This window comes from Brachycentrus maculatus, unplaced genomic scaffold (assembly GCF_059751285.1).
Source record: "Brachycentrus maculatus isolate JH-2025_06_01 unplaced genomic scaffold, ASM5975128v1 h1tg001576l, whole genome shotgun sequence".
Classification (NCBI taxonomy): domain Eukaryota; kingdom Metazoa; phylum Arthropoda; class Insecta; order Trichoptera; family Brachycentridae; genus Brachycentrus; species Brachycentrus maculatus.
In genome coordinates, this window is record NW_028282202.1 from 17,494 (window position 1) to 36,748 (window position 19,255).

General features: G+C 39.5%; 1 protein-coding gene and 1 non-coding gene across 2 annotated transcripts; both read right to left on the bottom strand.

Annotated features, from left to right (window-relative positions):
- Positions 1-5,338: 5,338 nt before the first annotated feature.
- Positions 5,339-5,411, bottom strand: TRNAN-GUU (transfer RNA asparagine (anticodon GUU)). The gene has a single exon. It is a non-coding gene; the product is annotated as a tRNA-Asn (tRNA).
- A 4,605-nt stretch (positions 5,412-10,016) lies between these two features.
- On the bottom strand, positions 10,017-11,018 carry LOC148298813 (adenylate kinase 7-like). Its single transcript, XM_088276629.1, has one exon. The coding sequence runs from the start codon at positions 10,494-10,496 to the stop codon at positions 10,017-10,019; it is 480 nt and encodes a 159-aa protein (XP_088132755.1). The 5' UTR covers positions 10,497-11,018.
- Between the last annotated feature and the right edge of the window lie 8,237 nt (positions 11,019-19,255).

A 19,255-nucleotide genomic window follows, 5' to 3' on the forward strand; every position in this document is an offset into this window, starting at 1 on the left:
GCTTAATAGTATGTAACAGTCTGTTCGCACAATTTGATTGCTCAGTAAGCATTTCCTGCATTTTGAGTATAAAACTTTGTTTGTCTTTGTTCAGTCCCTCATAGATGTTCTCTAAAACTTGTCTCTCGGTATTTCTCTGGTTCTTTGATTCCCGGAGAGTTTATTCTCTCCTGGATTTCGAGAGTAGAAGAGAAACTCGGCTTTTAGTTAGTTTGCTCAGAGTCGTATACTGAGAGAGGTGAGATTGCGAGTAGGAGTGGCTCATAGATTTTTCAGGCTTGTTGGCTTTATCCTCACGTAGTGCAGTGCCCCAACCCCAACCCCAACCCCAACCCCAACCCCAACCCCAACCCCAACCCCAACCCCTCATGCTTCAGATGTCTTCGAAATACCCACCGATGTTAATTATATGGAATCCATCAGCATATCGATATTTATCACAAATAAATATGTTAATTCAATCGGAAATATTATTACTTTGGTTGGCTTCTCAGTGATAATTGGCGTTATTCAACCTGTTATTCACACTCCTTATTTACACACTTGTTATTTGCATCTGTTATTCACACTTTTAAAGGCCCTTCGAATGAGTTTTGGTTGGGTTTGAACTTAGAAGTGCCAAGTAGATTATATAATGTAATATGCCCAAAAGCAGAAAAAGCAGAAGCAGATCTAAAAGCAAGAAAAAACATCATCAAGATAATGAGCGTCACTGTGATCGCAAGCGCAGGAGAAGAAGAAGTAGATCCTCAAGTATTTCGTAGTCTGACTCCTCTGATGGCTCGCGACAGTTACATGCCAGCACTCCCAATTTCAAAATCGAATAGACAAAAGTGCTCAGAATAATTAACTGCTCGAAACTGAAGTAAGCAGGGCGTGCACTAACCGACGCTAGCATCAGGGCTGGCACATCAGTTCCCGACGATATCTAGCTACGGGAACCAGACATCTTCTCGAAATATCCATCAGTAGAGGTCTCCGCAACAGTCCTCCAGTATCTGCAAGCCCACATCGAAGTGGATGGCAGTAGATATGAGATAAACTTTCATCCCTTTAACAGAATAGATTTGAACTTAGCTTATGAGTGGTATTGCGATAGCTGTGACTATAAAAATTTCGCGAAGAGAAACAAATGTTATCGATGCGAAGCTGACAAGACCAAAAACTGCAGACAAATCTACTCTGCCCAGAACTCTGGTGACAATTAGAAGCCTCACAAGCAGAACAAGGACTAGTATCTCAACAATTGCAGTTTAATGGTCCGTGGGCCCATCATCATGCGAATCTAGGAATAAGCACTGCTTGCCGTTTTTGAAAAATATGCCAATGTCAAAGATATCAGAATGATTAAGAACCGAATGACCGATCAGTACAAGGATTTCGCATTTATTGAATTTTATTCTGCCGATTAGGCAGCCGTTGCTCTGAAAAGTGCTTCAGGCTCTGAATTTAGAATCCAAGGAGAAAAGGTCTCCGTGATGTACTCACGAAACAAATCCGAGGACGACTATGCGAAGCCAATGCCCTACGAAAGCAAGTAACGTAAGAAAAAATAAAAAAAACAGTCCTAGCAGCCAGTATAGTCTTATTATAATAAACAAAGGCAACTTGAAATCGAAAACTAAAAGCAAAGGCCCTTAATCACCATGGAGCAGCTCAAGGAAAAAGTTGAGCTTTAATTAAAGAAAAAGGCCCCAATTGCAAAATAAATGACAGCTGAGCAAAATCAAAGGAGGCAAGCCTAGTTAATGGCCAAGCAATGGTAGAGATAAGTTAGGCTGCAGAATAATGTGTTGTATATTTGTGTTGCATGCAGAAGGAAGTTTGCTGATGAAGATACGATGAAGGAACATGAACGGCTGTCGAAATTGCATCAATTCAATCTGAAGAGAATTGAAAATTAAGCATTATGCATCTGATTTCAATGCACATATTTGTGGGATACTCTCTGTTGTTATCATTGACAATTCAATAAATATCAACAAATGGCTGGAAATCTTTGAGAATCTTCTCGTAACTTTTCACAGATATATATAAATTAACTCCGATACTGATCGCTATTAACTTAATTAAAATATCACTTTGATATATATTTGAGTATTATCATAATTATGGCTATTATCATCATAAATGGAAGGCTTACATTTAAGACTTTAATAATACTGACATCATCTAACATTTTAAATATTGTGAATAATTTTATTGGGGATGGCTTAGCATTTATTGAAAGAAGGAAAGTAGCTTAAATTGCCAAGAAGATATCTAAATTTAAACATTTAAGTGTAATCCTCATAGAATCGAGTTCAATATAGCTAAAATGAATTGAATGAGTCTTCAAGTATGTGATTAAACAAATTGTATCAAAGCAAGTTTTTCCCAATCAGAACTGCTGCTTAATCCGCGGCTCCGAGGGCTCCTGTTACGGCTCCTGAAGCTCCTGAAACACCTTGGGCGATAGAAGTGGCTGCTAATGTTCCAATTGAAGATACGAAGACAACTCCTGCAGTCACACTGACAGCTACTGTGTATGTCTGTGCAGCTTAAGTGTTGCCTGCTGCCGATTTCCAGACCTTTAAGCCAGTTTCAGCCTATCCAACCACAATAGTTGTGCCATCAGGTGAGGCATGAATAGCATTGATAGCAGAGTCATGACCAAGTTCGTAATCGTAGGTGTCGCTAGCATGATTGTATAAGACTACATTATTTGCTGAACCGCCCACGCCTATCATCACATGGTCGCTCAATGATCCTGAAAGTGCACTAATTTTGTCTCCGTCACTTAACTTAACCTCTTTTGTTTAAACCACTTGATCAGTGCTCGTCGTGTCAAACATCTAGAGAGCATTGGTGCCCTTTTCTCCGACAAATAAGGTCTTTGAGTTAGCTTTATCAAAAGCCAAGAGCTTAACGACGTTATCGTCAAAGGCAGCCCCTGTCTCGTATTGAGTAGCCTCCGAGATTGCGCCTCCTGGGCTGCTTTCGACCACATAATTGGAAGTTTGATTGTTCGTTTGGCTTGCTGAAGAACTTGCGAAGTAATTAGAAGAACCAGAAGGAACTTCAACCTGTTCCACGGAGCTCTTGGCGAGGTAGGGAATGGTGGCATCTCCTTGCAGAGATAATTATTTGGAATTATATGTATAAATTTTGGGACTTCCAGTATTGCTCCCTACGGCGTATAGTTCCTATCCGTCCGTATCCTTCCAAGCAATGTCATGTGCGTACCCCCCCTCCCCCTGTTATGGGTAAGCTCCACTTTTCAGGAGACTGAGATCAGCTGCAGAGTAAGAGATCAGCGCTCCTGTCACAGTCGATACATAAACGTCGTTGTTCTTGGGGTGAACTAAGATATTGTTCACAGGCGACCCGACATCAATTTCCTTGACAAGCGAGTAATCCTGGTTGGAAAATTTTTGGAGTTTATTGTTGGAGCCCCCACTATAGTAGAATGCGTTGTCGTTCGAAAACTGGACAGCCAAGATGTTACTGGCTGATTCAGAGGCTGAGTGCTATTTGACTTTCGTCCAGCAGGAAACAAGGCCTGCGAGGAAGATCAGGGAAAGCAAAGCTCTAGTGTTGAGTTGTTTCATATAAAATTATCTATAAATGTCCAATAAACTTTAGTATGTCATGCAAAACGGTTTCTCTCCTGTTTTTAAAACTGTAATCTCATATCTTCGGAAAAGTAGGGGATTTAGAAACTTGAATAAAACCGTTTATGGGCGGCTCTGGTCAATGTGCACTTCCCTATTTTTTGGATTTTTATTTGTCATAGAATAGAACTACGAAATGGTAAGAAATTCAATAAGTTTAGATAAAAGCAAGCGTTAAGTTTCAGTATACAAATTTATCGATCGAATTACTGGCTTAATAATGCCATTTTTTTTGTCTTGAGTTTTTATATTATCAATATCACTGCAATTTCGCTAGCAAGCAGGAATTACTGATTCATTATTATTTCTTTTTTTCTGCATTATTACTTGTATTTGAGGCTCTTGTTTATCATCGGGGTGCAAGTTTTCGTTAAATTTTTAATTATCTGAGAACAATCTGATATAAGAGCATGTTATTCATTCTGTTTAGTCGAATCTAATGGCGCCATGCAATGCATATCCAATAATATCGTATCTAAAATAAGACATTTTGCCATTCGGAAGAAATGCTAAAGCATGAAGTAAAAGTATACTCATTCGATTTGTATTGTCATATACTCAAGTATTTATATTTAACATATATACAGGTATGCTCTTGAACATTCATGCGTATTTCGGAAAATTTTATGTTGCTGTGCTTTCGGAATTCAGAATTCAGAATGTGAACTTGCAATTTTTAAATACCGTAGCTACAGGATATTTAGCAAATAAGAACCTATAACAAATGAGTTCAGATACGATTGAAATTTAAATCATTCAATGTCAGTTCCCCTTCTCTACTTATGGGTTCCAACTGGGGTTCTGGGTGTGTGGGTTTTTCGGGCTCTGGCTGTGCTAGATTTCCGGATTCTCCGCAGCTTGTTTATTTTGCGGAGTCGGTTCAGTTTGGCTTGTGTTTCCACTTTATCTTCCAATTGTTTGAGCATCAGCATAATTTTAAGTTCTTGGACAATCACCTCTCTGATTTGTTCTTTTTCTGAGAGTCCCTTCATTTTTAGTGCAAACTCTTCAGCGCTTAAAGGTTCCATCAATAATAATTATAAACAAGCCAAATGCTCACGCCATTTATATCTTAATTATTAAAATACCTTCATACTGTTTTCAGCTTATATTGGCCTGCTAATTTAAAAGCATTGGCATTTTTTCCATTTGACTCTTCGATTGTGATTAAGGCCCTTTACAAAATTCAGGAGGATTGAGCCGATTTTAAAGGGCAATTCCAATGCTTCTTTCATTAAGCCAGAGAACTAATGGGGAATAGAATGGAAGGGATAGTCAAAAGTGAATATTTTTTAAGATCCAGCTTATTTTGTTTGGTTTCATCCAAAGTTGAGTATACTCCTTCGCCAAATATTTCCCATGGCGCCAACTGAGGCAATCAAAAATTATTGACATCCAAACAAACCAAAATTTTCAAAAAAACTACAAAAATTATCTAAGGAGAAGGATAGTATAAACTTCGGTATCTAAAATGTTGATGTTAAAAAATAATAGCATTAATGGATTCAGCGCCACCACGTCCGTCAATAAATAGGCCAATGAATTTAAATATGCAAAGAAATAATCCAACCAATTTAATTGATTCATTGAATAGATTGGGGATGCTTATCGCAGCAGCTTTGACAAATACGCCGATAATTGATTTAAAATAATGTGGATACCATTTTATATAGATGATAAAAATTCGCTCACGGGTGGGTTTGAACCACCGACCTTTCGGTTAACAGCCGAGCGCTCTACCGACTGAGCTACGCGAGCAGACTAACAGTATAGTATTCCCAAACTCTAAATATACAGGATAAAATTTATCATTGAGCTCTGGGCCAGACTATTGTCTCTCCCTTTTTATTATTGGAGTGTTGAGGTTTGAGTATTATTGCTGTCATTTAAATAATATAAAAGTCTTTGTATGCTATTGATAATATATAAATACAAGATATTAAAGTATCAGAGTAGCAGAACATGGCCATGAATCAATAAACAAAGTCCTACAATAAATAGCACAAATGGAGCGAAGAACAAATTAAAAAGACGCAGTTTCAGTATCCGGACTGCAACAAAAGTGGTTTGCACGAGGGTGAACGCCTTAGCTTTGTGTGCATTGATTCAAAATGCACAAACCAAGGTCTCATTTGCCCAGTTTGTCAAGAGCTGGAGCACAACAGCCATCATGTCATTCATTTGAAGGTTTTTTTGGCCAAGCTTGCAGGAAAGACCATCGCAAATAGTGAGTAAGAATTGGCGAATGCAACTGTAAATGGGCGAATCCACGAAAAATCGTCTCTCACCGAACAGTTGCTTGCCTTAGAAAATGCACGAAAAAATATGCTTGTTAATTTACAAGAAAGTGTCAAAACGATTGCCCAATAGGTAAAACAAATTGAAAACAAAATTAATGAGAACTTCTTAAAAGTGCGCAAAATAATTCTTTCCCAAGTACACCATAACTGACATAGACAACGGTGCCTAAAAAATTGCCCCAAATATTCGACTTGTTGACATCATCACAAAAAATGCCCTTCGATTTAAGCCGACTGCAATAGTAAATTAAAAAATGCACATAAATAATAGAATTAAAAAATAGTAAATATGGATGAAACTATAGATAAGTTAGTGATCGGTAATGATGCGAATACTGTAATCGAGCAATACACAGAATATTCTGATTCTTTTATTACGCATTTGATGAGCCTTATGACTGAATTGCCCAAAAAATTCTCCAGTTTGCCTGTTAAGATCACTAAGCTGAATTTTTTAGATTAGAAAGATGCGGAAAAATAAAGTGGTGCAGTCTACCAATTCTCCTCCTCTCAAAAAGCGTATTTTATGGGTTATTGTTAGATTGGGTGTCCATCTTTCTGAAAACAAAAAATAACTATTCATTGAGAGTGAGGAAGCATTAGGAGGAATCGCCTTTATATAGGCTCAAAATTAGGCGGAGTGCAAATAGAACATAAAGAAGATTTCAATTCGAATAGTGTCCTCAGTGAGCGATTCGATCTGCTTGGGAGTGGGGAATGAGACTCTGATGAAGAGTCATAGCTACTACTTAGATCGTACGTGCAATATCTAACATAGAAATGACGGAAACCGAAGGATTATACGGGGTTTGCGCAATGGGAATAAATCTATCGGATGTCTAAGCACCATCATTCGTGTTCTCAACGGGAGATGTGATTGAAATGGAACTTGATTGTGACATGGGCAGGCTTTTAGTCAGCAGAAGGAACAGCACCGAAAAGTAAGAAATATATTTGGGGATGACAAAGTTGGAGTCAGAAAAACTCAAATTTTTTGTGAGGGTGGCCATATTCGGAGATGCCGTCGAAATTGCACAATGATTATGCAAATTCGGCAACAAGAAAATTATTATCGAATATACAGATCAATTGTAAGATAATATATCAATTTTGTTAACATTAATCATCATAAGGAAGAGGCAAAGACAAGAGAAACCTATTGAACCCCTATAATAATAAATTTGTTGTATTGACTAAATATATAGTAGAATAGCAATTGGTCAAAGTATGTACGATGCGATCATGGGGTGGAGAAATCAATTACTCTTTATGAATCACCTTCTGAAAGCAACACCATTTTCATTGTAACCACCCTTGGCCACATTGCTGAAGCTTGGGTTTTTATTGAGATTGTATGAAGGGTCCCGTTCTTGCAGAAGCTTTTCGATAACATCATTGAAATTGCGTATGACAGCCTCATAATCCTCGACAACTTCCTTGAGCTGTTGGTCCTTTTCCTATATTTTGCGCTACAGTGCTTCAATTTCAAGTTCCTGCTTGGCCTGGATGGTCGCATTGAAGTTGAGTTACAACCCCCTCTCTGATGTGACTTTAACTTCGAAATCTGACTTCATGAGGTTGGTCAAAAGAATGATAAGTATCTAATAATTCTGACCTACTTCCTCAGATACATCAGCGAGCTCTAACTGCAATTCCTCAATGTAGGCTGAGGCCTTATTGGAGTTGGTTAGCAGTTCAATCAGAGTCTCTTACGTTTATGAGGAATAAAATGGCTACCTCTGATAGTTATTGTTTCCCGACGCCAGATTGTTGGAGTTCATTCCTTTCAGGATATCTTGGATTAATTTCATCGGCAGCTTGTTTATGCCTGAAGTATTCTTCTGAGGAGAATTGTTCGAGTGGGTGTTGTGAGCACCTGGTATTGTGGCTAATGAGGGCAGATCATGAGATTTTTTATTGATGTCGATTGGCAGCTAGGATGGGAATTAGTTTTATATTTTCATGTATTTTGTAGATTAGCCAATCCAACTGCCTTCCTCCATTTTGATAGGCTTAGTGCGAGATGTGTAATTATTGGAGGCTTGCTACGATGCTCTCGATGATGAGCCATTTCCATGTGCATTTTTTGTTCCCTTTTTATAGATACCGAGGCCTTTAGAGGATTGGATCATTCAGTGTCTATTTTATTTATGCAAATTATTAAATTTATGTGCTATTTTTATTATCAGAATTTTATGATTTGCCTATTAAATGGGCATACCAACTAATGGACATGCTAATGGACTTCTTGCAGTAATAAGTATACCCAGTGGTTAGATGGTTTGATTTATGTGGAACCAAAGCATTCAGCTTAGACTATTATTTAATTCTTGTACTAACAATGGTAATGTTATATATATTACATTAGCCATGAAGAACGATTTAAGAATAAAAAAGTAATTCGAGGATTTCGCCAAAACTGTACATTATTTCTATAAAGCAGTCTGAAAAATCCAATGTCAAGGTATCACTATGGGGTGGAGATTTCAGGCATTGGAAGGGCTATATACATGGCCCCGAAGATACTGTCTATCAGGGGGGTTTCTACCAAATTGATATTCAATTACCGCCCGAATATCCATACAAACCCCCTAAAATGAAGTTCGAAACCAAAATTTGGCATCCAAACATTTCTTCACAAACAGGAGCCATCTGTCTGGATATTCTAAAGGATGAATGGTCCCCAGCTTTGACTATCCGAACAGCATTGCTTTCTCTTCAAGCCCTACTTTGCGCTCCAGAACCCAATGACCCTCAGGATGCAGTGGTGGCGACTGAGTATAAGCAAGATCGTAAGAAATATTAAGAGCACGCTCGAGATTGGGTTCATAAATATGCGAACCCAAAAATAAATGAAGCCAAAATAATAAAGCTAACCGAAATGGGTTTCACCAAACAACAGGCCGAAGATGCCCTTTTGAAGTGTGGATTTGACGAATAAAAAGCCCTTGAATCATTGATACAGTGATCTCTATAGCTAAAACCGACAACCATAATTATTTTCAATTATTTATGAATCTTATTCGCTACTCAGCACATTAAATACATACACTCAGCATGCGATAAATTGTATGATGACTAAATGGAAGCTTGAGCTCAATTAATTAAGAAAAATGTCAGGTTTTACATGTGCTGCCCCCTCCTTGTCGAAACGTAATTGCAAGGGTGACTTGGAATAAACACATACGTAGAAGTTTGCATTTAATCATACTGCCACCAAGAGGGAATATCAAAAAACATTAAATACTTAATTTTGAAATTGTGTGGAATAGTCAACAACAACATACATTTAAGCAATTGATTTTAATATAATCTAAATATAATGTGAATATAATGTGAATTAATGTGAATTAATGTGAGTATAATGTGAGTATAATAATATAATGTGAATTTAGATTGCAGATTATTATTGAAATAATTTAATGTGACATAGTGAATATAGATTAGTGAAAAATAGATAAATATATATATCAAGTAGATAGGATCTTGGCAGTCAGTTCCCAAGCCAGCAAGTCAGATTCTATCATTATACATTGCACGGCTTCAATGTATTTTGGTCCTAAGCAGAGAATGAAAGAGGAATGTCGGCCCACTGTAACACTCGTGCCTCATTTTCAAAGACATGAGCTGACTCGGGGCGCATTGCTTTCGTAGCTCATACCTTCCCAAGAAGCACATTAAGGCTAAGTGGATCGAAAAATGGCTACCGACATTGAACCCGCTTTGCTCCTCCGGGTTCGTTGTTGATTCTATAAATATATTATCATCCGTCATACAATGCATCCAATTTAATATCAATAAACAACACTCTAATAATCATAATCATAATCATCATTACTACGTTTATAATTAATGCCAATGTCATTAAAGTCGGCTTATATAATTATACGGAACCAAATTTATATATAGATATAGATATTTATTTATAATTATTTATATTTATTAATTTGTAAATGTGGAAATACATAAATGCATAAATGTATTACATTAGATTTGAATATATTTAATCTGATGCCGAACATTCGATCCTTTGATGTTCTATGCATTAACATGCGTGGCAGCCTCAGAACTCGAAGGTTGAGGGGTCCGGGTTGGGCACTTTGAGGCTGTTCTGGAATAGAAACTCCGCGAGGGTGTCGACTGGGTCCGAAGGGAACTTCATCAGAATCTCCACAATTCCTTCGGAAAGAATCGGCACCAAATTGGCATCTAAGTATCTTCTCAGCGACCGCGAACTCTGATCCAGTATTTCGGTTTCTTCGTTCTGCTCGTTTTCCTTTTTCATTCGGTAGTCTTCGTGCTGCACATCCCGGATTATCGTTTCCTTCTCATCCAACTCCGCCCTCGCCTTCCGCCGGCGCTCTGCTTGTTCCTTGATGGCCCTTACTATGACTGCCTGCTCTTCCTCCTCGTCCAGGGTCATGGGCTTGATGATGGACTCCAACATTTGGAGGGTCTGCGGCGAAACGTTGGCCTGGTGGATCGCAATTTTGTTTTCGATGAAGAAATCCTCCAATGATAACTCCCCTGAGCTCCTATCCATGAGCTTCCTGTATACCTTCAGTCTCCTCGTCGTGGCTCGTTCGTTGAAGTGAGTGCCTGCTACCGTTTCCTACGGGAGCTGTTGCAGCCTCTTCAGAATTTATGCATCCGGCATCTCCAAAATGATAAAAACGTTAGGGATGAGTTTGAGCTCCACTATCTTTTGAGCGTTTTCCTCGGGCTCTTGGTCGTCCTGCGCTGGAGGGAGGCCCATGAACAACTCAGATGCGTCCTCGTACCTTTTTGGATATCCGTCCAGGATGTAGCCCCTGTTGAGGCAGTCGTTCTGGCTGAGCCGCCATTTGTAGCACTTATAAAGCAGCTAATCCGGCAGCCGGACTTCGACCGCGTCGGGGTTGAATGGCTCCAACGGCTCTCTGTACTATTTGGGTATCTTTTTGTTCTTCTCTTTCTCTTCCTCATATTTGCTCTGAAGCTCGCCCGTCAGTTCTTCCTTTTTCTCTGTCAGATAGTTCCGAACCTACTCACCCAGCAAACCTTCGCCTTGTATGCCCTTCACCTCCGCCAGGACAGATTGGATGTGGATGTGCGGCAGATTGTACTTCTCTGCTAATCTGTACGGGTGTTAATATAGAGATACTGTTTCGAGCAAAACGATTTTCCTGCGCCAGGAGGACCCACCAGGAACACTTTCGTCTGGGAAAGCCCTCGGAAGGCGTTGAACTCCTCGCACAGCTTCTTAATTGACTTCTGGACTCCTTCTTTGTACTGCCACTTAAACGTAAACTTGGGGGTTTCTAAGTCAGCCAATAGTTACCATTGCCTTCCTCCTGTTCGATGCCCGCTTCCTCTTATTCGAGCTTGGTGAAGTGCATCGTGGGCTTCATCCGGATATTCAGTGTGAGTACCTTGAAGGTGGGGTCAGACTCGCCCTCGGCGAGTGAGACAGTCTTGCCAGTTCCTATTCCCTTGGAGATGGCCGAGATGATCGACTTTTGGGTGGGCTTTGAGTTATGGTCCAAGGCCAATAGGTAGGGAATGTCAGGCTTCTTCTCGATTACTTTCTCCACATAGGTGATGAGGTCCTGAATATGAATCATGGGGATTCTGTTGTTTCCTTTCCCATAGTATGCCAGCGCCGCAGGGCTCTGCTGCCGCGCTTGCATGAAGAAAGGTGCGAAGATCCTTTCGCCTTCGCCGTAGATAATCCCCGAGCAAACTATGTAGGTTTTCAAAGTTGACTTTGCCTTGCCAGCCGCCATCACCAAGGTCTAAATCGACTTGATCCTTTCGTACTCGGGGTCTGGCTTCCTCAGAAAGTAGTCCTTGTCTTGAAACCGAACATACGTCTTCTTCTATTACGCCCCATCGGCTGCTAACTCGCCCTCGACTTCAGTGTCCGGCTCTTCGGGAGGGTTGTCCTCTCCTTCCTCTTCCTCCCCCTACTTCTTCTCCTTCGGCTTGGTCTTGGCCCATGTCATCACGTTCGAAATGCATATGAGTGTTTTGTTGTCTTTGAAGTTGTTGAGTTTCAAAGTGGAGACCACGAATTCGGCCTCTTTGAGATCGCAGGTGTTCAGATCGTAGATAATGACATCTGAGTTCAGAATGATTTCTTCAAAGAATTTGACTTTATTTGTCTAAGCCTTATGATTGAATTTTTACATCGATTACCGTCCGCACCCCCTCGGGCACAGTGCTCCCTTCCTAAGCAGAGCATATTGTGCCCAGAATTCGATTTGGGTTTTCGGGATGCTCATGGTCATTTCTTAGCCTCTTAACGAGAGCGTTGCCCAGGAAAGTGTTCAGACTCGAAAGCAGATACTTAGTGAGCTTATAAGGCGGCGGCAGTTTAGCGATGGGCTTAGTTTATTATTCATCCATGTTTCAGATGCTACGAAGTTATATTATTGTTCTGATATTTAAATTCGTTTATTGATTGATCACATTCGCAATTCGACCTTTGATTCTACGAACCATCGCGACCGAGGTAAGGAATAAGTAAAAAGAAGATTCAGAAAGCAGTCAAAATAATCATTAATATTTAAATAAAATGTCATTAATTTGGGAAATAATTCAATTTATCACGCAGAGCAATATATCAGAGAGTATTCGCATGTATCATTCACATTAAAGTTGAAATTATTGAATTTCCCTGAGGGATGTTTGCTTGAGCACTTACTTTTAATTTTTCTCATCTTCCTTGTTCCAATACATCAAATCGATGATTCTGTAGTTGAGCTTTGTAATAAATCTGTGGTCATACTATTTTTTAGATATTAGCTATTCGTCCCTTTTGCTGAGAGTCTGAGCCGATCTGGAGCAACCCTCATACTCCTCGAGGTAACACTTATCTAATTTAGGCATAAACTCTTTGTCGATAAATTCTTGCAGTTATCTATGTTCGTCAGCCGCTGCATCTGCCATGATATTCACGTTCTAACACTTCAATTTCTCAATTAGTTCTTTCTAGCGTGTCTATTCCATATAGGTAAAGAATTTATTAAGCTACTTGATCTTCCCAATGCTCTCATAATTGTGTAAGGAACTTTTTATGGAATCCTTTAAGGCTTTGAAGTCGAATTTTTATGTCGATGTGAATTCATGGAATTTGTTCAATAGACTCCCAGATGTTGAAAGCTTTCCTATTTTCAAATTTGTCAATATGCTCAAATCGGTGTTCAGTAAATCTTCCTGCATTGTAAGTAAGGATCCTCTTTTGCTTTGCGGGGCTTTTCTTTCTTTGTTCAGCCAGCGCTCTGAAGAAATGGGGATACTGAGATTGATGCTGGATCGATCAGTCTCGAAACGATTTTGACGGAATTTGCTATTTTTTGTGTCTTAGTATAACCTAAAGATTTCAGAACAAACAACGTCCCCTTTGTATGTTTGATTGAATTTTTGACGTGCTTCTTCGTATTTGGTGAGTTTCGGAATCAATTTCATGCTCACTAAGCAATCATCATTCTGGCTCGCTTCCAGCACTTCATTTTCAAATGAGAGTTCTTCCATTCTTTTTGTATGATTGGTTTTTTTGAGATAGGATTGCCTTTGGTTCACGCGTCGCAAATCTACTATTCTTTAGGCTCCTGACATCGCCTTCGAGAATTTGGCGAAAGTTTTTTTTTTCCTTTGTATGGCTCTATCATAGCTGGTTTGACAATTTTCCTGGAATTAATTTATGACTGGCTTAGGAGGGCTTTGTTTTTTAAAGGGGTTCTTACTGGGTGAAGCCTTTAATGAGCTCATCAGGGGCTTAGTCCCCTTGTTATTTGAGTGAGGACTGTTCTTATTCTTTTTCATATCAAATATCGGCTCTTTACTCATGCTCCTCTTATTTAGCTTATCGTGGCTTTTCTGAACTTCCAAAGTTTTTTTTCGCTTCCCATTCTGATCTTGTTATACATATGAAGGATATTTCTTCCCTGCGTTTTTTACTAAATTTAGCGCATTTTCAGTACCAACACCATTCGAGCACTAGATCTGGTGTTATTCAGCATGCTGCTGCAAGACTTTGCTCTCATTGCTACTAACTATTGTTCGACAGTTTTTGTTGTTGGTGATTGCTTCCTGTTTCGAAACTTGGCCGTTTTATTATGAACTGGGGTTATTAGGGAAATCGGGCCTTTTGGTTTAGATATTTTCATTACAGTATTTTTCAAATTCAGAGCTCTCCTCGAAAATAATGGACTTGTTCCAGGAATATATGTGTTATGTTTATTTTAGGTCAACCAGTTTCGAGAGGCTTTTACTAATAGCATGCGACTGAGACTGTTTCAGAGTCTCCAGGTAAGTAATGTCATATATGTCTTATTACTCAGATGACGACAGCTTTGAAGATTGCTATTAGTCGTCAGCCTTGCGCTGAGATCTGATTATTGAACGAGTATAAGCATTGTAAAGCTAAATATCTAGTAAACTGTCGAGGATCGTAATGCTGCGTCCTTATCCGTCAGCTAGCTTCTAACTGCTTGCAACAGCGATGGGGTTGGGATTTCGGGAAGCTTAGAAGATGGAAGTTTTTTTTCTGGGACATACCTATCGTGATGGTTCATTGCCATCTTAATTTTCAAGATCTGGATGAGTAGTGGGGTATTTCAGAAGCAATTTAGTAAATATGTCTAAGCAATCTCCACAGTCAAAGTCAACCAACCCATCATTTTTTTATGAACCTCCCTATTCATCTTTCGTGACCTTTGCTACTTCCTCCTCGGCAGCCTCGATATCCTTGTCGGCTTTCTGGTTTGGGCATCGATGTTTTGAGCAGCAATGCTTTAAGATGCCATATATTTTCCGTTTATTTGCCAGCAGTTCCTCCAAAACTTTATGTAACCTCCATGCTTTCTGCTTCGAGTAGTTAGTGTTTCTATTCCGCAGCTACTAAATTTGTGAGCACTTTTTGATAAAATACTGAGCCAGCATATGTTTGAGGCTGCTTTTCATATGAAAAGTGGTTTTGATTCGCCACTATATTTGCTGATGTGTCAAAAATATGGGGAATAAAGTAGTAGTCTTTGTTTATGGGATGGCCAATGGCTTGGCTGGTTCATGCTTGGGATAGGTCGGTCGAATTCTACGATCTATATAGCAAGGGCTTTGCGTGTCAATCTGAATGCCGAGGGAAGCAAACTGTTCATTAAATTAGTTTTTGGGCATTGTTATGTTCTCTGATTCTTTATGTTCTTTCGATAAAGATTTCTAAAATCAGATGCATTTTATATATCAGATTATACTCATATTATTCATATTATGCAAGAATGCCGTCTGTCTGCCTGCAATTATCAATTTTATAATTTAGGAGTGTTGATTATGTGATTTGTTGATAAAAATAAATATGATTATAATTTATCGCATTGTTTCTATTAAATTTGATATAATTATTAATAATAATCCACGCTCTCCAGAGAGGATTATTTGATAACCTCTATAAACTCTATATAATGATTGGTTAGTGATATTTTTATCGATCTATGCGTTGCTGGGCAATTAGAATCTATGCACACATTTATATATAAATCAGCTATGTCTGATATTTCTCCTTCTGCTTTCTCTTTCCCATACTGCTTATCCCTTTTGCAGCACATCCACAATCTTCCGATAGTCTTTTTCGTACCTTTTTAGCTCACATATCTTCGTTTTCAGCAACCAATTCTATTGCTTCAATTGCGCCAGTTAGTGATTGAATTTATGCGTCGAGAGTTTACTGAAAATACCATTGGCCCGTTTATTTTATTTTTCACTTTGTGCGCGGGTTTTGTGGATTTAGTTTTAATGGGATGCCAACTTTCTGAGAGATGAGTTTGTCTAAAGATTTGGAGGCTTACCTTTTTTGTGACTGACCAACTTTTTGTTTGAGGAGTGTCTTATAATGTTTCCTTTGTCCCTTTATTGATAGTTGTGTGTGCTGATTGTTGTGTTCTTCTGGCGGATCGATTTCGCGCGCATTCTTTGTGGGGTGTTCCCTTTCTGAAGGGAGGATCTCTTAATTTCGTGGTTTGTAAAGATTGCTTCGCTTTTGGCTTTGCTTATATTCCTCTGATTCTTTTGAGAGGCCTTTTCGTTTGGGTAGTTCTGTATGCCATGGCGATGGCGATGTAGGTTGCGATTCGATGCGGGCGATTGAAAGATCCCAAAGCTGCTGTCGCGTGCATAGCTCTTGGAATGCGACTTCTCCGCAAGGTTCACCACTTTCGCGGAGTGCTTACGGGCCGACAGCTGCTGTATTTTTAAGGAGTTTTACTCTTTGACTTCTCCGAGTTTGACTTCCAACTGATGGAGTTTCAATTCGATGGCTTAGAATCCGCTTTGGTTCGATACTATTCGTTTGGCGGCTTCGAGTTAATGATCGAGCAAAGTGTGCAGGTATTCGATGCCATTGCGGGGCCCATCTGCCTCTCCCATTATTGAATTCGCTGTTAGGTTATAATATCGGCCTATCATTACAGTGACTTAGACTTAAATAAATTATCAAGACATCCGTTCGCCAGCCCCTTTAATTATCTACTCATCTTTGCAGAACGTCACTCGGATGTACTTTTCGCGATCGACTGTGTTGCCGAGATCGTAGAATGGAGAACATGGGATGACAGACACGCCATCTTCATAGAGCAGCTGAAGGCTGAATGCATAATCCCTCGTTCTGCGGTTTTGGTTTTCGTCGACGAAATACTTCTCCTTTATTTACACTCGGGAGATGTCTACAATGATGAAATTGGAGCCTTTGGGAATCCAGAAGTCGATGTCGTATCTGCAGCCCGCGAGTTGCCTGACGAGCTAATTTCTGAGCCCTTGCAGCTTCGAAGCGAAATCATGGAGATAATGGTCATCTGGCCGCGATATCTTCAGGAGCGATTTAGATAGAGCAGTCTAAATAACATTGTAGTAGCAGAAGACATTATACTGATGCACTGATCTCACGACCTGGATTAGCTTAGGGTTGCCTATCGCCCATCCACTCCTCATCCCTGTCGCCGAAAGCAGCTTCCCTCCAGAATAAACACTCACAGTCCTGTCATACATGCCTTCGAGGAATGCAATTTTGGGTAGAGGCTGTCCAAGCATATCGTCGAAGAGCATCCCTTCATAGACATTGTCTTAGACCACGACAACCCTCGGAAACTTGCGGACAATGTCTGCAATCCTTTGGAGTTCTTAGGTGGTGAATACTTTCCCAACCGGGTTATGCGGTGAATTTATCAGTATGATCTTAGTCCTCTCATTGAAGGAGCTTTAGAGCTCGTTAAAGTCGATGCACCATTCATCCTCTTACGATGATTATATTGGGCTATTTTATATTCTTTTCTTGATTTGGTCTCGGTTTTGCTGAGTTAAAGAGTCAATTACAGATTTAAGGGGTCGCAGAGGCAATCCAATGGGCTTCCCTCCCGCCATTTGAATCTGAGACCGATAGCAGTCGTAGGAGGGATCAAAGAATATGACCTCATCGCCTTGGTTCAGGAAGCCTAGGAAACAGCAGAATAAGGCTTCTGACCCTCCGTTGGTTGTCACGATATCTGTCATCGGGTTCAGTTTTGGGTAGTTTCGAGAGTGGAATTCAGCAATGGCTTCGACCAAACTTGCCGAACCGAAGGATCGTACGTACTGATGATTGCCTTCATAATCAATGATTTTACCGTTTTATGCTTATTCTGAGAGGTAGTCTCTGTAAAACTGTGGAGGTTTCCACGTGGGGAATCCTTGACCCTAAATCATGAGATCAGTACTAAATTGAAAGCCTTAAGTTCGGCTGCCAAGGGAGTCAAAACACTCCAGACTCTTGGCTGATCAAATCCTTTGATCCTTTCAGAGCATTCTAACCACTTGCTTTCCATTGTTGAAAAAATAGATAGCTTTAAGTGGCGTAGTTATGACGATATTCGAATAGATTCAGTTTTTAATGAAAGAGATTAAATATTAGTCTGAGCATTCAACGGACTGTTGACGAAATGGAAATTTTTTAAGAATTCATGCTTGTGACAAAAACTAAAGAGGTTTGTTAATCCCCATCGATGCTAAGCTAACTATGATTCTCTAATTTCCTGATTACGTTTTAAAATCCTTTAAACACTGAAGTGTAGAAATATCACATTGAGTAATCGCTGGTTTTCTTTAAAAAGTTCGCATTTGCTATATTCTAATATTCTAAACTAAATATTCTATGGAATTAGCCTATCAGCACAGTGTGAGTCATTCTCAGAATATACAAAACCTGTGCAGAATATGCTTAGAGTCCTCGATAACTGACCCCTAGTTTCCAGGCTCCGATTTAGAGATATTAATATCCCCATGTAAGTGCAAGGGTTCGTCCGAGCATGTTCATGAGCTGTGTCTCCTGCAGTGGTGCGTCAAGAGATAAAAGATAAGAGGTGAGAGAGGAGCCAGACACTACGAATGTGAAATTTGCCTGCATAAGATAAGGCTCCACTAAACAAAGTAGTACAGCTGTGTCTCGCAGTAACAGCTATTGTAATCCATCCGTCAATAAAAGATGATACTCGCCCTCGCCTTTATACTGCTTCTAGGTTTGTATGGGTTAATGGGATACTCGGCGTACCAGTTCACGGAGATACAAAAGAAGTGGGACTCCGAAGTCAGTGGGGGTAATAGAGCCAAACCCTGGAATTCGAGATTCTTCGTATAATACTATGTATACTTAGCAATGTTTGTGTTGCTTTTCGTGTTGACGACTGCTATGATGGTAAAGCTAATTACAATCCTGACCATCAATACAGAGTTCAAGTATAGAGTGGGGATAATGCCAGGAACTTCAGTAGTGCATAACTTTATGGAAGTAAGTGGGAATTAGAGCAGCCAAGTGCAAACAGTTTAGACATCGAACATTCTGATTCGCGTTATAAATTCCCAAAACGCAGTGTCAGATAATGGTGCCAATCAAATTAGAAATAGCGAGGAGGAGAGCGGTATCGAAGTAATGAGAAATCAGCAAATAGCATCTCACCAATGGGAAAACTGAATGATATCAATAGCGTATAAAATTTGATGTCATCGAAAATATTACTCATTTGAATTGAATCCATGAGAATAAGATTATTTGAATCAACAGTTGTTTCGCACGACGAAGAATGTGCAAATGGAAAACGCGAGAATAAAGTGATCAATGAATTGAGGCAAAATTAATCCTGACAGATTTGTATGATTAATATAATCTATTAAATCAAAGAAATGAACTACGTCTTAAACGAAAAATAACAAATTTAACATATTAATTTGAGGTAGCCTAGGGAACACCAAAATCTTGAGGCGTCAAATCTTACGGAGTCTTAGAAGACCAAAGCTTCC